This window comes from Paramisgurnus dabryanus, chromosome 19, assembly GCF_030506205.2.
Source record: "Paramisgurnus dabryanus chromosome 19, PD_genome_1.1, whole genome shotgun sequence".
Lineage (NCBI taxonomy): Eukaryota > Metazoa > Chordata > Actinopteri > Cypriniformes > Cobitidae > Paramisgurnus > Paramisgurnus dabryanus.
The window spans coordinates 20,577,811-20,597,571 of NC_133355.1; the positions used below are offsets into that span (position 1 = coordinate 20,577,811).

The window sequence follows — 19,761 nt, forward strand, 5'->3', positions numbered from 1 at the left end:
TGTGTTCACGACTTGCAGTGCGTGTGTTCACTACTCACTGGGATGGGTTAAATGCAAATGTCACATTTCGAGTATTCCTTGCATACTTGACAAGAATGTTGTATTAGGTATAGGGTGAATTCCCGACCCCTGCTGGCTACCTTGTTTAAAGTCACTTTCACTTTAAACAAAACTATCACATTGGTAAGGAGAGGTAGCCAGCAGGGGTCGGGAATTCACCCCGCACCTAATGCAACACACTCATAAAACACTGCAAAATGTCCAGCAGAGGAAATTGTGGACAGATCGACCCACAGCCAATGTCTCACACTTTACAAATGTATATTGGTTTAAAACATAGTTCAAAATAAACAAAAACAACAGCATAAACATAATAAAATAGGTGATTAGTTACACAGGCAAACAAAATAATTATTGCATTTAGATGTACTGTGAGCAAAAATGAATTCAGGTTATGGGTTACCGGGCTGCTTCCGTAATCGTCCACCCCAACCACTGGATGAATGCAGTACAAAGGAGGTAACTGCTGTCGCCACTTGACTTATAACGCTTCATTCAAATCTAAGTAACAAACAAAAAAACAGGGAAACGGTGGCTGCAAGTTGAAAAAGTGCGGGGTACAGAATCATCTTTATTTCAAAGTGGGGGGGGGCATGTTGTACGTGTCCCCCTCGTATTCTACGGCCATGGTCACATGATTTACTGAAAAAAGAGATAAGGAATCTTTTTAACCTGAAGATCCTGTCTGACTGCATGGCAGTATATATTAGGAGCCAACACAAACCCTTTGTATCTGTGCATGAAAAAGCAACTGATAAAATGTATTTGCTTATTGATATTTAAAAGATAGAAAGATGACGCTGTAAACGACTTCAACACTCAGGTTTGACATTATTGCTTTTTAATGTTTACATTTTTATTACAGTGCATATATTTTTAAATGTATTCATAGGACTGACAAGGCCACTAGACATTGACAATTCATACTGATAAAATCTTTTTGTTTTTTGGAAATGATTTGAAGGGAAAATATTTGAGTTTTTTAACAAATTATCTGCAAACTGAAAAATTTAAAGGAATATTCCATTTTCTTAAAAGAAAAATCCAGATAATTTACTCACCACAATGTCATCCAAAATGTTGATGTTTTTTTTTTTTGTTCAATCGAGATGTAATTGTGTTTTTTGAGGAAAACATTGCAGGACTTTTCTCATTTTAATGGACTTAAAAATGAGAAACCAAAAATTAATACTTAACTCAACACTTAACAGTTTTTTTCAACGGAGTTTCAAAGGACTATAAACGATCCCAAATTTTCACTTTTAACAACTTCTCGTTTAGATCCGGTCGTCATGCGCTAGCGTGACCCGACGCAATACGTCATCACGTCAAGAGGTCACAGAGGACGAACGCGAAACTCCGCCCCAGTGTTTACAAATGTGGTGAAAGAGGATCGTTCCTACGTTGTTGTATGTCAACTGATACTATTTAATGTCTTTGTGTCAGTTTATTGTTTACAATGGTCCGCAAATGTGCGTTTTATATAGGTTACACGTGACCTCCCTACATCACTACGCATTTACGTTAGGTCGCGCTGGACCGGATCTAAACGAAAATTTGTGCTTTAAAAGTGTATATTTGTTATTTTTATTGTCAAAAATGACAATCGTTTTGCTAGATAAGACCCTTATGCCTCGTTTGGGTTCGTTTATAGTCCTTTGAAACTTCGTTGAAAAAAACTGTTAAGTGTTGAGTTAAGTATTAATTTTTGGTGACTATTAAAGTGCATTAAAATGAGAAAAATCCTGCAATGTTTTCCTCAAAAAACATAATTTAATCTCGACTGAACAAAGAAAGACATCAACATTTTGGATGACATTGTGGTGAGTAAATTATCTAGATTTTTCTTTTAAGAAAATGGAATATTCCTTTAAGCATTTAATCTTAAAAAAGTATTAGAATTTTTAAAAAAAGATCCGATTCTGCAACTTCTAATTTAGTGTATGTGAGGGAAAACTGTTTAAAACATGTGAAATTTAATTGAAGTTGATCTGCCACCATAAAAAATTTTTAACACGGTGCTGTGAAAAAAATCCAGACCTAAATCCCACTGAAATTACAGGACCTAAAAGGTGCAAAAATGTGTAGGGTTGGGCGGTATGACAAAAAAATCAATTTCATGAAATAAGTAATTTTATTTTTCTGTAACAATATTTCACAGTATTTAACAACACCACTACAGTTTTTCAAATGTCACGTGAATTACTGGAACAAGAGATGAGGAATCTCTGTAACCTACAGATCCTGTCTGATTGCATGGCTAACATGACTAGGGATGTCCCGATCAGGTTTTTTTGCTCTCGAGTCCGAGTCATTTGATTTTGAGTATCTGCCGATACCGAGTCCCGATCCAATACTTCTATAATACATTAAAAAAAGAATAAAGAAGAGCCAAAAAACAGATCCAGGATGCACCTTATGTCATGCCGCACACGTTGCTGTTTCTGTGTGGAGTCAAAAGGGTCTAACTCTGTGCCAGCGCATAACTATAGATGTGTTAAAAAATAATAATAAGAACATAGTATATATGTTCAGGGGTTACATTGGGGTTTGTTTTGTGGGGATGCTCTGTTAGGAGGGAAGGTTCGAGGGGTAACATGTTTTATCCTGATGACAGCAAAGCCACTGGTGTGTTTCAATGACATTTTGGACCTCTGACAGGATTTTATAACTTTCAGCTTTAAAGCTGTGCCACAGGTTGACCCAAACTTTAAAACCTGAACTTTAAATTATGCAAATCTATGAGTCTATCACCCTATATGCATTTGTTGCACATGTCATTATGCACAATTGATCAAATTTTGAAGGAAGTTATAAGACTCAACTTCCTTGACTAATTCTAGGCATAAGATAGGCTACCCAAAAAGACTCAATTAACAAGAAAAACAACAGACTGATTCAGCAATAGGCTATGTCTTATAAAATCACTATAGTTAGGTCGTAATTGATTTGTATACTCAAAATAAATTATTTTATTAAACTATACAGAAAGTTGTATCCAGTTATCTAGTTAACATATTGTAATAAGATGATTGACATAGCTATACATACTTTAATACTTTGTTTCTAGACTTCTATTAAGTTTTTTCGACGTGTGCACCATTCTTACCTCTCTCTCTATCTCTCATCTCTACAATGTGTAATGTGATCCTCCTGCGCGAATGCGCGTTCTTGAGGTTTTGAGTGAGACACGGAGCTGCGTACTGATGTAGATTAACTGAGCACATAGTGACAAAAACAATCGATGAGTCGTTTAAATGAGTGGGAAAACCCCGGTTTTGTCGTGGATGCACCGCATGCACGAGTGTTTGAAGCCTATGAATGAAAACACGTCTTTATTCGCGTCAGTTCACACGCACCAGCGCTAGAGCTGAAGATCTTTGCCCGAACCCGACGGGACCCGTCGGGACCATGAGAATGCCACGGAAAAATGAGCAAAAAATTTCGTGACTATGCCACGGAAATTCGTGAGATCAGGTTGTTCTGCCTGTACCGCAGGCAGCTTTGAGCGATGGACTCACTGACCTCCAGGTCACCATGAGAGTGTCCCCTACATGTAATCAACCCTTTGGGGTCTCAGTTGTGGAGCTAGCTGAGAGGTCGGAGGAAGGTAGTGGACCAAGTGTACCGCACCTATCCTTTGGCTCTCCCGAGGAGGGCCGGATGTCGATCCTTGCATTGGAGGGGGTGCCAACCCTTTCCGACATCAGATCGGAAGTGCTACCACCCTCTGGGCAGTTACCCCAGTCCACTCCAGACCCAGAGATGATGGCCATGCTCGCTCGGGCAGTAGAGATGGTAAGGCTAAACTAGGCACTACCACCAGCTCCCGAACCGTCCCGACTCCCGCCTGAATTATTGGTTTCTCGTGGCGGCCCGTGCTGCTCCCCACCCTGGTGCCCTTCTTCCCTGAGGTGCATGAGGAGCTTACTAGGTCTTGAACAGCAACTATCTCTCTCTGTAACATTCTCCGTACAGTCAAGTCAGCAGCTCTGTGGATCCACCAGATCAAAACTTAACACCTAAACAAATATTTTAGCTCAAAACAAACAGAAGGAGAACACAAGGTAAATACGAGGTATATAAAGACAAAGAAAAATTACAGAACGTTTAGGTGGAAGAATGGAGAGTGAAAGACTGAGAAATCAAAATAGGAATTTATCCTATTTTATTATTTCTTAATGACTATATTTAACAATGTATATCTCCTTAGTCTCCAGGGGAAATATTAGATAGGAGCAACTCCAAACTTGACGTTCATGCATGCAAGAGTGAACCATCAAATTCATCATTTGCCAAACATGGGTAAGAAAACAAAACCATACTATACATGATGACGAAAACCATCAGCTGGTCAGACATGTACTGTATGGGTGAGTTTGAGAGTCTAAAGTTTCTTATTTATTCTAGATCACAATCTGACTATTGTACTCTTTGGAAATTCTGAGGCAGTCCAGTATGGGCATGATAATATGTTACTTGGACAAGAACTTTATTTTGAAAATGCAGAAATATCCAAGACTGATCCTGTACAGGTGAAGATATCAAAAAATCACATGTCAGTGATTAACATGATTGGCTTACATGAGACTGAATGTCACCGTGCCATTGTGGATTACATTGGTCAACTAGTAAATAAAAATAAGATCCACAGCTTCATTTTTGTTGTGCGACTTGGCCAGTTAACAGATGCTGATAAGATGGGCATTGAATGGCTCAAGGAAGTGTTTGGTGACAGAGTTACTCAGTTTGTGATAATTCTCTTCACCTATGAGCAACAGGAAGAGAGTGAGTCTATTATTGATGATCTAAAGAGCAACACTGTTCTGGAACATTTGTATGAGAAATGTGGAGGAAGATATTATATCTGCAACAAATTCATGAATAACCAATCAGAAATGAGACAACTGATCAAAGGGATTGAAAATCTGTTTTTTGACAATAAACTGCAAGGCTACACCAGTGAGATGTACAGCACAGAGTTAAAAAAGAGAGGAGAACAGCGAAACATCAAAAATCCAAAAAGTAAGTACATAGATTTGGTTTGCTGATTCTGCACGTATCGGTTTTTCTGTATTTACCTGTATGCTACAATTTTGGTTCATAATTCACAAAATATACTGTTTCTTTGCTGTAAGTGATTATGTACTAAAAGTAATAATATAGATTTACAGTACTATAACTGTACTTACTAAATACAACAGTAAATATGTAATAATGTGCAGTTACTGTAAAAAAAAAACTAGGTTTACAGCATACCTCTTTAATTATTTTCATTTATTCGTTCATTTGTACTAATTCAGATTTTATCATTTTAAATTTTGTAGGATGATTTAGCTAGGTTTTCACAGGCATATTCACATATATGGTTTGAATGCCATAAGAGTAACTAAAATAGCATTTGATGAATTAATACAGAGCATAACATTTTTTATCAGCATGTTTGTTCTTTGGGTTCAAACCCATGACTTTTTGTTCTGTTGTTAACACAATGCTCTACAATTGAGCTAAACATGAGCATATTCTCCTCATAAATATCCTTAATGTACTGAATGCAGAGAAAATAAATAATCATCAGAAACTACACATTAACTTTAAAAATGCCATACTTTTAGGTATAAAATCCTCAGATTTAGTGTATTCATAATAAATTAATAAAGTATATTATGTACAGGCAAGAGAACGAGCACAGAACTTACACATTACTCTAGAAAACGATATGAAAGCTTAAAGTCCGGTAAAGACAGATATTTCATGTGTTTTGAGTTTGTGACACCACAGAAAAATGTGTCAAAAAATCTAAAATCTTGGAAAAACAGGGAGGATTCTCTGTTCTTAAACGCTGGGGGTGTTTCCTCATATTCTCACTTGATTCTTTGACATGGATTTGCTTCTCAGCTTGGTTCATAGTATTACTATATTTAAGTCTTCTTTTGTTTTCTGCCACAAGATCGCACCACTTCTGCAGAAGAGGGACGTTGTAGTTTAGTCAATGCTAATGCATGTGAAATCCGTGGGGTAAGTGTTTAAGTGTATAAATAAAGGTATGGAGCTAAAATGAAATGTGACCCAGTCTATGAAAACCAAAGTCGTTTTTTATCAGGCTCTTATGTTTAGGTTTAGTAATTTCACTTTAATGGCAATAAAAGCCATATGGTGTATATATAAAGTACTGTGCAAAAGTCTTAGGCCACCACCACCAGACTTGTTATTTTAGAAGTTTTAATGTCCATCCTTATTTATTTTACAATCTATTTTATTAAGATACAAACGGAAAATACAGGAAATGTGTTAAAAAAAAAAAAATTCAGGCCTAAATGTCTTCTTTAGGCATTGTTAGTTTTTAGTGTGACCTATCTTGGCACTAAACATATTTAAGTGTTTGTGAGCAGAATGAAGTAAAACGACTAATTTCTTTAAAATTAGAAATTAGGATTTAATTTAATTTAGGTTTAAGAGATCCTGCAGTTTCCTGCTACTGCTTAAGTTGAGGGGGAGTTTACCCCTTAAAATTTGACGCATCAGTTTAACTGGTATGTCTTGTGTTAGCTGGGTGGATACCTTTACAATTAAATAAGTAATCAATTGAAATCAATATTTAGAAAGCCAACTTTCTGACCACTTTAATGTTTCTAATAAGATGTTAGCCTAAAAATTTTACCCATGTGTAGCAGGACGGTAAATTGCAAATTTTGAGATACCAATCCTGCCGACTACGCCAGAATGTAGCAGGACGGTAAATTGCAAATTTTGAGATACCAATGTTCCGACTACGCCACCCGGGAAACCCGGGAAATCTTTAACTAAGACACACAGGTCCAATAGTCGTGGGTGGGGTGAGAAAGATACAAACAATGAATTATGAAAAATATAATTTCTTTATTATAATAATAAATAGAAAACATGTATGACAGTAAACAAAAGAAACAAAATCACATCAATAAGGGGAGCTCGCCTTCAGGAAGTCAAGAGGTCACCCCACACTATATAAAAATACACTCGTGAAAACACCAAAAAAATTCTCACAGCAAATAGTGTACACACGTTCCGGCGCAATCTCCCACGTTATAGAGGTGAATACATACAACACTAAATTAAATAACTCAAAACAAAAACAAAAATAAATAAATAACTAACACTGGTCGATACGTCACACCGACAACCACTCCTGCATACCAATACACGTTATGGGCACAGCTGAATTCAGGTTATACACCTCCCAGCCCGAACCCCTGAATGGATGCAGTCCAATAAATGGTGAGGTTGTGCCACCAGACGAATCCACCCACACAAACGAAAGAAACGAACTCCAGGCAAAGCAGCAATGTAGTCTCATCCGAAACGGAACTTACATTTATCGAGGGGTTAATGAAACGGTCATGCCCGGTCAATCAAACGAGGTACTACCAGTTTGCCTGTGCAGCAAACTGTAGCTGCTGCGAATACTGCAACATACAGCCATCTGGGAACCAGCTAAAAGCCGATCCGCTCGTTCACAACACGCAAAGCCAAGGGTAATGAATGACGCGCAGCCGCCCTCCGCTCACTCACAGAGAGCGCTTCCATACAGGGCATGACGTAAATGACAACGTTTCTAGGTGCTACACCACTAGGATTCTTATATCCTACAAACCCGGCTCCGATTGGTTTGTAGATTTGTGTAGCACCAACCAATGAGCAACCATGAAATCATAACATGCTCCGATTGGTCCACAGATTTAACCAAAACAAACCAATAGGTGAGGCTACACACCACCACATTCACCCCCAGCTTATGAATCGTCGCCCCGACGATTACCTCCTCAGAGCTCAGATATTACACAGGACATCAGGAAAAGCTAAACTCATAACCTCGCCTATACATCCGCAATAAATGTTCACAACACGCTGATCACCTTAAGGGCCAGGTTTGTCAAAACCCGTACTTACCTAAAAGGTAATATAAGGTAGGGTGCCGACCTGCAGCACTCACTACCATGACAACGACTTATTTGCAGAACATCTACACTTTTAAAATGTACCGACTGGTTCCACCACACACACTGTGGGACCCCATCGGCTGATACGAGCAGGGGAGTATGGCTCGCGCCACGTCATATTACGATCACAAGTAAACTTTAAAATCTGCTAGATGGCTCCGCCACACACACTCCGCGGGACCCCATCAGCCACAGTTTGATGCGGGGAGTATGACTCACACCACATCCTATACAAAAAATCACAAGTACATACAGCTTTAAAATTGGTCAGACAGTTCCACCACACACATTCTGTGGGACCCCATCCGCCAAAATGTGACACGGGGAGTATGACTCACACCACGTCCATTGTTAAAATCACAGGTGGGCTAAATACTGCTAAAATCAACCAAATGGTTCCACCGCACACTCTGCAGGACCCCATCGGCCAAAGATGACACGGGAAGTACAACTAATACATTCCTACCCTGACATTAATATCACAGGTAGGCCAAATACTGCTCTAAGATCAACCAAATGGTTCCACCGCACATTCTGCGGGACCCCACTGGCCGAAAATAACAGAGTATAACTAGTATGTTCTTACCCTCACATAAACTGAAACCCCAAGCAAATACTGCTTCAGCAATGCCCTAGTTTCAGCCTATCGTCATCACTCAAGCACTAACACCACCTTAAAATAATCCCTGACGTTTTACCTCAGCCTCAGGAACTTCTCCTGGACTCTACCGTACTCAGCTGGTTCCCAACACTACAGGACCCCAGCTGAAACAAGCAAACACAATTAACTCCCTTCACCATTTCTATAACAACGCACCACCTGACGTAGTACGAGGGAGCCCATCGCTGGGATTTATCCAACTGGACACACACTGCTGCTTTGCCTTTAGGAGAAACAAAACACTACTCTATACATACTAAACATTTTCATACAAAGAAAAGTATTATCCAACTCACCCCAACCCATGACAGCCCTGCCGACTACGCCAGAATGTAGCAGGGCAGTAAATTGCAAATTTTGAGATACCAATCCTGCCGACTACGCCAGAATGTAGCAGGACGGTAAATTGCAAATTTTGAGATACCAATCCTGCCGACTACGCCAGAATGTAGCAGGACGGTAAATTGCAAATTTTGAGATACCAATGTTCCGACTACGCCACCCGGGAAACCCGGGAAATCTTTAACTAAGACACACAGGTCCAATAGTCGTGGGTGGGGTGAGAAAGATACAAACAATGAATTATGAAAAATATAATTTCTTTATTATAATAATAAATAGAAAACATGTATGACAGTAAACAAAAGAAACAAAATCACATCAATAAGGGGAGCTCGCCTTCAGGAAGTCAAGAGGTCACCCCACACTATATAAAAATACACTCGTGAAAACACCAAAAAAATTCTCACAGCAAATAGTGTACACACGTTCCGGCGCAATCTCCCACGTTATAGAGGTGAATACATACAACACTAAATTAAATAACTCAAAACAAAAACAAAAATAAATAAATAACTAACACTGGTCGATACGTCACACCGACAACCACTCCTGCATACCAATACACGTTATGGGCACAGCTGAATTCAGGTTATACACCTCCCAGCCCGAACCCCTGAATGGATGCAGTCCAATAAATGGTGAGGTTGTGCCACCAGACGAATCCACCCACACAAACGAAAGAAACGAACTCCAGGCAAAGCAGCAATGTAGTCTCATCCGAAACGGAACTTACATTTATCGAGGGGTTAATGAAACGGTCATGCCCGGTCAATCAAACGAGGTACTACCAGTTTGCCTGTGCAGCAAACTGTAGCTGCTGCGAATACTGCAACATACAGCCATCTGGGAACCAGCTAAAAGCCGATCCGCTCGTTCACAACACGCAAAGCCAAGGGTAATGAATGACGCGCAGCCGCCCTCCGCTCACTCACAGAGAGCGCTTCCATACAGGGCATGACGTAAATGACAACGTTTCTAGGTGCTACACCACTAGGATTCTTATATCCTACAAACCCGGCTCCGATTGGTTTGTAGATTTGTGTAGCACCAACCAATGAGCAACCATGAAATCATAACGTGCTCCGATTGGTCCACAGATTTAACCAAAACAAACCAATAGGTGAGGCTACACACCACCACACATGACACATTTTTTATACATTTATTGCACGTTCTGTTTAAAATTCCTGTTTGTATAAACATTTAACTTATTAATCCTTTATAAAACATTTTCATTTTGAGAAACGAACAAGCATGTATTAGGGTTTCTTCTATTGTACTTTGAGTTAGTTCACCTCAAAATGAAAAAAGCCCATATTTTAGTCACCATCAAGCCTAGGTGTGTATGACTTTCTTCTTTCAGCCAAACACAATCAGAGTTATTGATGGATGCGCTATAGAGCTTTTAAAATAGGGCACTATCCAATGACATTATAAAGCTGTAAAAAGCCAGGATATAATTCTGAATTTGTTTGGCTGAAGAAAGAAAGTCGTATTGAATACACGCCTAGGATGGCTTGAGGGTAAGAAAAATATGGGATAATTTTCATTTGGGGCGAACCTTTTCTTTTCGTTTAAATAAATCATAAACTATAAGATCATAAACAGGCAAACTGCTTGTAACTGTGTCTTTATTTCTCAGGAAATGGTTGAAAAGTGTTCAACAGACGGTGCACGATTGAATCAAAGGAAAGAAAATGAAATGAGAGAAAAAATAGAAAATCTCTTTCATAGACTCCATCTTGGTAATGGGCACGACTGTAAATTGAGAGCTGCAGATGTTCTTCAACTAACTGCACATTCTCTACAGTCACATGAGTCTTGTACTGAGGAGGAGCTTGTTGAGACTTTCATACAAAAACTACTGATGATGAACTACAGAGCAAGAAATATTAAAATGAAAGAGACCAATGAGCAGAATGAGACACAACAAAAAGACAATGACTTGACTGAAGATATGGGTAGTGGGGATATTTTTGATCAAATGTTAGAGTCTACAGAAAGTGTAAGCAACATATCTGCTGTTCACCCAATGGATGTTCAGATGGCTGTGTTTCATTGTGCTGATAGTTTCCTAAAGCAGCTGATGGTCACTAAACTGTCACAGTGTCAGTATGCTCTTCCTCTGCTTGTGCCTGATCCATTCACAAAACAGATACAGTTTCCTCTCTGGACATTTAGACAAATCAACAAGACCCTGAAGATGAAAAATACAAACAATGAGATCATCAGGAAGAGCCAGCCAATATACAAGGCAGAAACTCCAATGGTGTCTTTCTTCAGGTTTGACACTTTGTCGTCATCCAAGTCTCAGCTAATAAACAGTCTGATCAAAGAAAAACACAACATGTTCTTCCATAGGAATTGTCCAGGAAGCAGCAAAACCAGACTTCTGATGGATGGAGTGGTGGAGATCGCCTGGTACTGCCCTTCTGGGAAAGACACAGATACATTTTCAGATTGTCTTGCGTTTTGTAACCTCCATGGTGATGCAGAAGACAATGCAAAACAGCTGGATGTCCTGACTGAAATGGCTTCAGTGAATGTTGTTCTTTCACCAAAGCTTGACAGGAATGGCAAAGGTGCAACAAAGATTAAAAGCCTTGACCGGAAACCACTCATTTGCCTATTTGCTGAGGATGAATCTACTGTAAGAAAAACAAAAAGAGGGATTTACATGATTGGGTTAAAAAACAGAAATCAGGCAGACATCTCAGAAGAACTCATACAAGCTATAAAGGATTGTCTGTCAAAATCAACTTCTGTTTTCAAACTCGAAGATGTGTCCAAACTAATAGATAGAGTAGACGAGGATGAAAATCAAAACTGCAGGAAAGGAAAATCAGCAGCGGAGAAGCTCATGAGATTACAAGAGGGTAAAAATTTGACAGAAATCAAAGAATCACTACTGCCCTGTCTGTCACGACTCGGGTAGGAGAGACAGGACGCAAACGCAAGGTTCCAAATAAATAACATTTAATAATAAAAACACGAGGGCTGACAAGGTGAATACAGAAACTCAGGAACATGAACACAGGAAACAGACAGGGTATCGAAGACAATGATCCAGCAGTGAGCAAACAGAAGACAGAGGTTTATATACACACAGACTAAATGACAAACAGGTGTGATGAGGCAGGTAATTAATCAATGAATGTCCAGGTGATAACAATCGGAACAGAGACAAGACATGACACGGATTAACCGTGACATTACCCTCCCCTCTACGAGTGGCTACCAGACACTCACATAAAACACAACAAAAACAAAGTCTGGTAGCGAGAGTTCAAGGGAGGGGTGGAGGGCTTGGGGACCCTGGCGAAGCCGGCAGCCGCCGGGATGAGACCAACAGGACGGTTGGCCGGACTGCGCCAGGAGAACCGGAGCGATCGCTCCGAGAACCGAGGCAGACGAATTACCCCCCTCCTGGGAATCGTCGACGATCAGATGCCCCCGGAAATCATCTCCCATCCCCTCGCGGAAACGGAGACCCTCGGTAGCCACCCCGGGGAAATGATCGGGCGTGGTCCGTTCCGGATCCCCCTGCGAGCAGGATGGTGGTCCTCCGAGGGACCGTCGACGACGACTCAACCGTTGGGGGACCGCCTGGGCCGATCCTCCTCCCGCAGGAGCGAGCGATCGCTCACGGTGGTCCCCAAGAGACATCGGGGCTGATGGGGAATGAACCCCGATGTCACTACTCCCCCTCGACGAAACTCCTGGGGGAGCCGCCCTCCGTGAACCTGCTGCGTCCAGTTTGGCTGGATCATTCTGTCACGACTCGGGTAGGAGAGACAGGACGCAAACGCAAGGTTCCAAATAAATAACATTTAATAATAAAAACACGAGGGCTGACAAGGTGAATACAGAAACTCAGGAACATGAACACAGGAAACAGACAGGGTATCGAAGACAATGATCCAGCAGTGAGCAAACAGAAGACAGAGGTTTATATACACACAGACTAAATGACAAACAGGTGTGATGAGGCAGGTAATTAATCAATGAATGTCCAGGTGATAACAATCGGAACAGAGACAAGACATGACACGGATTAACCGTGACATTACCCTCCCCTCTACGAGTGGCTACCAGACACTCACATAAAACACAACAAAAACAAAGTCTGGTAGCGAGAGTTCAAGGGAGGGGTGGAGGGCTTGGGGACCCTGGCGAAGCCGGCAGCCGCCGGGATGAGACCAACAGGACGGTTGGCCGGACTGCGCCAGGAGAACCGGAGCGATCGCTCCGAGAACCGAGGCAGACGAATTACCCCCCTCCTGGGAATCGTCGACGATCAGATGCCCCCGGAAATCATCTCCCATCCCCTCGCGGAAACGGAGACCCTCGGTAGCCACCCCGGGGAAATGATCGGGCGTGGTCCGTTCCGGATCCCCCTGCGAGCAGGATGGTGGTCCTCCGAGGGACCGTCGACGACGACTCAACCGTTGGGGGACCGCCTGGGCCGATCCTCCTCCCGCAGGAGCGAGCGATCGCTCACGGTGGTCCCCAAGAGACATCGGGGCTGATGGGGAATGAACCCCGATGTCACTACTCCCCCTCGACGAAACTCCTGGGGGAGCCGCCCTCCGTGAACCTGCTGCGTCCAGTTTGGCTGGATCATTCTGTCACGACTCGGGTAGGAGAGACAGGACGCAAACGCAAGGTTCCAAATAAATAACATTTAATAATAAAAACACGAGGGCTGACAAGGTGAATACAGAAACTCAGGAACATGAACACAGGAAACAGACAGGGTATCGAAGACAATGATCCAGCAGTGAGCAAACAGAAGACAGAGGTTTATATACACACAGACTAAATGACAAACAGGTGTGATGAGGCAGGTAATTAATCAATGAATGTCCAGGTGATAACAATCGGAACAGAGACAAGACATGACACGGATTAACCGTGACACTGTCAGGGAACAATGTGGCATAATTGGTGTCAGAGGATAAAAGAATTACATCAAGGAAATGTGATAGACACGGACATAAGCAGAAAACAAGCTGACTTGCAGAGAATACGTGAAAAGCAGCATGCATGTAATGTACATGAGTTTGTAAAGTTGTTTATTAGAGAACTGACTTCAAAACCTACAGATGAAAAGGTATTTTTTCTTAAATGGCTCCCAATTCTCCTTGATGAATATACCTCAGGTGAACTTTCAAATCTACGTTACAAGTATGATAAAAAGTGGTCAGAAGTCTTAAAACGGAAAGATATCAAAAACAAAGCTGGGCAACTGACATCAACAACAGTGAATAATGAAGAAACCGAACTTGATAGGATAGCAAAAGAACTACAAGCTGCAACTTTTGGTTTGGAGCACATCCTGAGAGAAATTGGTCAGATCTATGAATCATGTTCAGCAGTGAAAAAAGAAAAACAAGGTATGGGGTGTGGCTTCTCTACTCTACCGAGTCTCGCAGCAGAGATGATGGTCTCTGGATTTCCACTGGAGCTGATGGATGGAGATGCTGCTCATGTTCCTCTCACTTGGGTTACTGCTGTTCTAGATGAACTCATCAATAAACTGGGAGACCAGAGAGTCTTTGTGCTGTCAGTTTTAGGGGTTCAAAGTTCTGGGAAATCCACCATGCTGAATGCCATGTTTGGTTTGCAGTTTGCTGTCAGCGCTGGCCGGTGCACTCGAGGAGCATTCATGCAGCTGGTCAAAGTGTCAGATGAGATGAAAAAAAAGCTTACATTTGATTATATTCTGGTCGTTGATACTGAGGGACTTCGTGCTCCAGAACTGTCTGGAATGTCTACAAGACATCATGATAATGTAATGGCCACATTTGTTGTTGGTCTTGGAAATTTGACCTTGATTAATATCTTAGGAGAAAACCCATCTGAGATGCAGGATATTCTTCAGATTGTTGTTCAGGCCTTTCTGAGGATGAAGAAGGTCAAACTGAATCCTAGCTGCATGTTTGTGCATCAGAACGTTTCAGATGATACAGCTGGAGAGAAAAACATGGAAGGAAGAAGACGATTACAAGAGACACTGGATAAGATGACAAAACTAGCTGCTAAAGAGGAAGTCTGTGATGTTGAATACTTCAGTGATGTCATCACTTTTGACATAGAGAAGGATGTGAAATATTTTGCACAGCTCTGGGAGGGCAGTCCACCCATGGCACCACCAAACCCTGCATACTGTGAAAACATCAAGGAACTCAAGAAAAATGTTCTTTGTAATCTTTCAAAATCAGATGGAATAATGCTGTCACACATTAAAGAGCGTATTAAAGATCTTTGGGAGGCTTTGCTGAATGAACGGTTTGTTTTCAGCTTCAGAAACTCTTTGGAAATTGCTGCATATAGAAAACTAGAGACAAAATACAGCAAGTGGTCATGGAGTCTTCGCAGTGCCATGCTGGAAATAGAAAGCAAACTGCAAAACAGAATAGAAAATGAAGCAATTCATGAGATTGTAGAAGCTGATCTTCGAGAACAACTAATAGAGAAAAGTGAAGAAGTAAAACAATCAATGTCAGAATTCTTTGAGAAAGACAAAGATAGAGATATCCTAATACAGTGGCATGCATCATTTGAAATAAAAATCAATGAGCTTGAAGAAAGCATTGTGAAAGGAACAAAGAGGAAGTTGAATGAGATTCTTCAGCAGCGAGAATTGAAGAAAAATATTGATGATCATAAGATACATCATGAAAACACTCTCTTTGAAAAGAGCAAAGAGCTTGCGATTAAACTCAAAGACAAAGCAAAAGATGAGACAATACTAAAACAAGAGTTTGATTCTTTTTGGAAAAAGTGTCTCAAAAAGATTACCTCAAACACCCCTTCAATCAAAGACATTGACATAAAAAGAGATATGAAACAAATCCACACTGACATCTATAAAAGTACCCCTGTACAATCCTGGAAGGAGGGAAGCGATATTTTTGTTGTGCAGGGTTATTCAAAATATGTACAGTTAAAGAAATCCAGTGGGTTTACAGGGCATTTTGTGAATGTCGTCAATTCAACTAAAGAGAGGTTTGGATACAGACTATCTAAAGAAAATGAAACCCAAATAAGAAACTTTGTCAATGACATTGCTGATCAAACAGAAAAACGGATTCGGTCATATAACATTCCCAAAATGGGCTACAACAAAAGTTACATTCAGGAACTTGCAGATTACATCAGGGCAAGAATAATAGATGAAGAAGATCGTGTGAAATATGTGTTCACTAAAGAATTTTACATAGATTTACTACAGTCCATTTTTAAGAGACAAAACAAGACATTCATTGAGCAGCACAAAATGTTTAGGCAATCAAATGATCCGGTTTTCTATTTTGAAAGGAAGAGAGAAGAGTACTACAGTATTTTCCAAAAATACTGTCAAGGTGCGACATCAGCTGCCATTTTTGGGGAGATCATCTGTCAAAAACTTAAGGACCCCATGGAGAAGAGTGTCTACAAAAACACTGCCAGAGATTTGGCTAATGAAATGAAAACAAACTGTGAGTCACTGAATGGAAACAGATCTAAATTGGAAAAACACATCCTGAAAACCCTGGCAGAGGAGGAGAATTTTAACAAATACATTGAGTACATTTATAGTCCCAAAGAACACTTTAAGAGTTTTATTAGAGAAGAAGTCAATAAGTACATCGATGCTAAGTTCAGTAGCAGTGTTATACCCAAGATATCCGGAAACATTGTATTTCTGCAGAAGAACGTTGAGAAAGCAGCTCATAAAGCAACTGAAATCGCTGGAGATATACATGAGTGGTTAAAGCATTTCACAGAGCCGCTCTCAGATGTGCTTATATTCTCTGTGAAGGACCTCACTGGAGTGAGTCTTGAAGGTATTGATGATTTCAACATCCTTGAAGATGTGATACAAAAAGAACTTCCTTCAGTAATATCTGACATAATCTCCAGTTGCAGTACAGAAACATTCCCAGCAAAACTGGAAAATAAGGACAGACCATGTGAGATTTTGATTGATCACCTCTGTCAGTGCTGTTGGGTTCAGTGCCCTTTCTGCGCAGCCATCTGCACCAACTCCATAGAAAACCATGATGAAGATCACAGCGTTCCTTTTCATCGGGTGGATGGACTTTGTGGGTGCTGTTATGATTTCACAGAAGGTCTAAGTGCCGACTTTTGCACAACTTTAGTGACAACCAAAAAAACGTTTTTTACTGGTCAGTGGATTCCATGCAAAGAATACAGAAGAGCGGGAGGAGTTTATGCAGAGTGGAGCATCACCCCCGACTTGTCTGAGCTGCCATACTGGAAGTGGTTTGTGTGCCATTTTCAGGAACAGCTAGAAAGTTACTATGAAAGAAAGTTTCACAGTTGGGAGATTTCATTTGAATGGAAACGCCACACAAAAAAGGATGCCATTGATAGTTTGGATAGATACATCTAATGAAACAGATTTGTGTCATACAGTGGCGGCGTTTCACAAAAACCTACACTCTAAAAACCAACGGTGTTATAGACGGTTTAGCAGTAAAAACATAAACTAGTGGCTGTCATGGTCCGCACATAACTTCCGGTAAACTCTGCTAAGAATAAATTACAACAAAGTTCTTTAAATGTAGATTATTTATATAACAATTTATTTATAAATTTATATAATTTTTTTTTTTTTTGACGAGACATTTGTTCAAGAGATCAGTTTAGCAACTAGTCAGACCATTAAAAAAACGAAACCGGAAATTAAGTTTGGATCCAGACGTGAACCGCGTCAGCGCACGTGCGTCCGATGAAACCGTCTATATAGCGGTGGTTCTTTGCTCGTAATCATAGAAGAACCATTTTTAGTGTCATATAGCACCGGTGAAGCACCTGTGTAGAACCATATAGGTGCCATATAGCACCACTATATGGTTCTACATAGTGGTTCACCGGTGCTAACTGATTACGAGCAAAGAGCCACTTTTGGTGCCATAGCTGGTTTCAGCAGTAACAAACATAAACAAGCGGCTGTCGTGGTCATCACGTAACTTCCGGTAAACTCGCTAAGAATAAATAACAACAAAGTTCTTAAAGCATAGTTTATTTATATAACAAGCAAAAAAACAACATAGATTACCTAGGAAACCAAAACATTTGTTAGTTTCGACGAACCGTTTGTTCAAGAGATCAGTTTAGCAACTAGTCAGAACAGAAACCGGAAGTAAAGTTCGGATGCAGACGTGTATCGCGTCAGCGCACGTGCGCGTCCGATGAAACCGTATAGCACCTTTCGTTTACAGCGTATGGTATGGCAAAATTTCATCGTAAGAAGGCCATTCCCAAATAACGAATGTATAAAACCACATTATATGTGTACATACTCCACCAACCTGTACAAAATCATACTATGATTGCACGGATGTACACAGACAACAATACGGAAGCAATACAAATGAAAAACAAAAATAGAAACTGAAAATCATGCATGGTTGTTTAATAATGCTTTTCAAATTTTGTTATTCTAAGTGCAACTCCAGCAACAGATAAACTTAAACAAGATAATTTTAAAACAAAACATACTGTGACCTCTCTTCACAAATCTTGCCATGATAACCGCCAATAAACACTTAATAAACACACAATAAAGACTTTTAAATTATGTAATAGAGCACAACTAAGTAAACCACCTAAGACTAAACACTAATAAAACTCTTAGTAAAACAGCGCTAAATGCGAAAACAAGTCTTATCTTTTGTCGTCGTGCAGTTTTTATTGTCCATATTCAAAAATGCGCGTAATGAATACAATTCACTTCGACTGCGTTTATCCACAGGGAACAAATCATATTACTTCTGGAATAATGTATGCAATATGCATAGCGCGAGTGTGGGGAAGAACTGTGAGTCTGTTTGAATGTTAAAAAAAAGATTTTACTTGCGAAAATAAAGATTATAAAAGCAGCGGTTATTATGAAAACTCCTGCAGGGGGAACCCCACTATAGATTGTGTTCGACTTCAAGCTGCGCTACAAAAACAACAGGCTGATGACATCAAAGTACCGCGAGGGTGCGTCGAGAAATCATCAGAAGTGTTTTCTTTCGAACCGTTCTCGCGGCACTTTTTGTCCTCCACCTGTCGGTTCCTGTGTTATAGCATAAAGTCGAACACACGTGTAAATTATCTCTATTATTGAATGATGTACCAATGTTCAGATATGTTCTACTAAAAATATTTAAAATTATTTTTAATGAGCAATATTAGCCTGTTGATTTCTGGTGTTTTGTCTTCAGCAAAGCTCTAAAATATGAGATATGCTCCAATAAGAACATTCTATTGAAAAGCATGTGCTAGCTAGTACAATGATGTACATGATGCAGAACAACAGTAAACCCTACTGCAGATTTATTTTTACTACTCATTAAAAGTAATCAGGGTGGAGGGGAGTTGATTCATATAGTTTGCTCTTGTGTAAATGTATACATTATTCTTTATACAAATATTCTTTGCAATTAATGGTAATGTTTAAGTGAAATTTTTTGTATGATCTTAAAGTTTTAGAACAGTCTGTTACACATAGAAATCAGAGATTACACAAAAACTGTGGCAAAATATTTAAGGTGCTTAGAACAATTTACCTGGAATGCTACTATTCAGACCAAAAATTGGTTTAATTTCAGTGAGTAATTTTAATCTCACTCCAACTAAATGATACATTATGCCTGCCACTTCTATCTAATACATTTATGTTTTTCTCTTAAAAAAACACATTGTATTGATCTTAAAAAT

At 40.0% G+C, this 19,761-nt stretch overlaps 2 protein-coding genes across 2 annotated transcripts; both read left to right on the forward strand.

Moving 5' to 3' along the window:
* Positions 1 to 769: 769 nt before the first annotated feature.
* On the forward strand, positions 770 to 8,808 carry LOC135773695 (GTPase IMAP family member 1-like). The gene is made up of 5 exons (XM_065283426.2): positions 770 to 883; positions 4,274 to 4,365; positions 4,471 to 5,085; positions 6,011 to 6,078; positions 8,743 to 8,808. Exons 2-5 carry the CDS (start codon positions 4,320 to 4,322, stop codon positions 8,806 to 8,808), a joined length of 795 nt encoding a protein of 264 aa, XP_065139498.2. The 5' UTR covers positions 770 to 883; positions 4,274 to 4,319.
* A 1,881-nt stretch (positions 8,809 to 10,689) lies between these two features.
* Positions 10,690 to 17,628, forward strand: LOC135782257 (interferon-induced very large GTPase 1-like). The gene is made up of 2 exons (XM_073812748.1): positions 10,690 to 11,955; positions 13,963 to 17,628. The coding sequence occupies exons 1-2, from the start codon at positions 10,745 to 10,747 to the stop codon at positions 17,441 to 17,443; spliced, it is 4,692 nt and encodes a 1,563-aa protein (XP_073668849.1). The 5' UTR covers positions 10,690 to 10,744; the 3' UTR covers positions 17,444 to 17,628.
* The last annotated feature ends 2,133 nt before the right edge of the window (positions 17,629 to 19,761 follow it).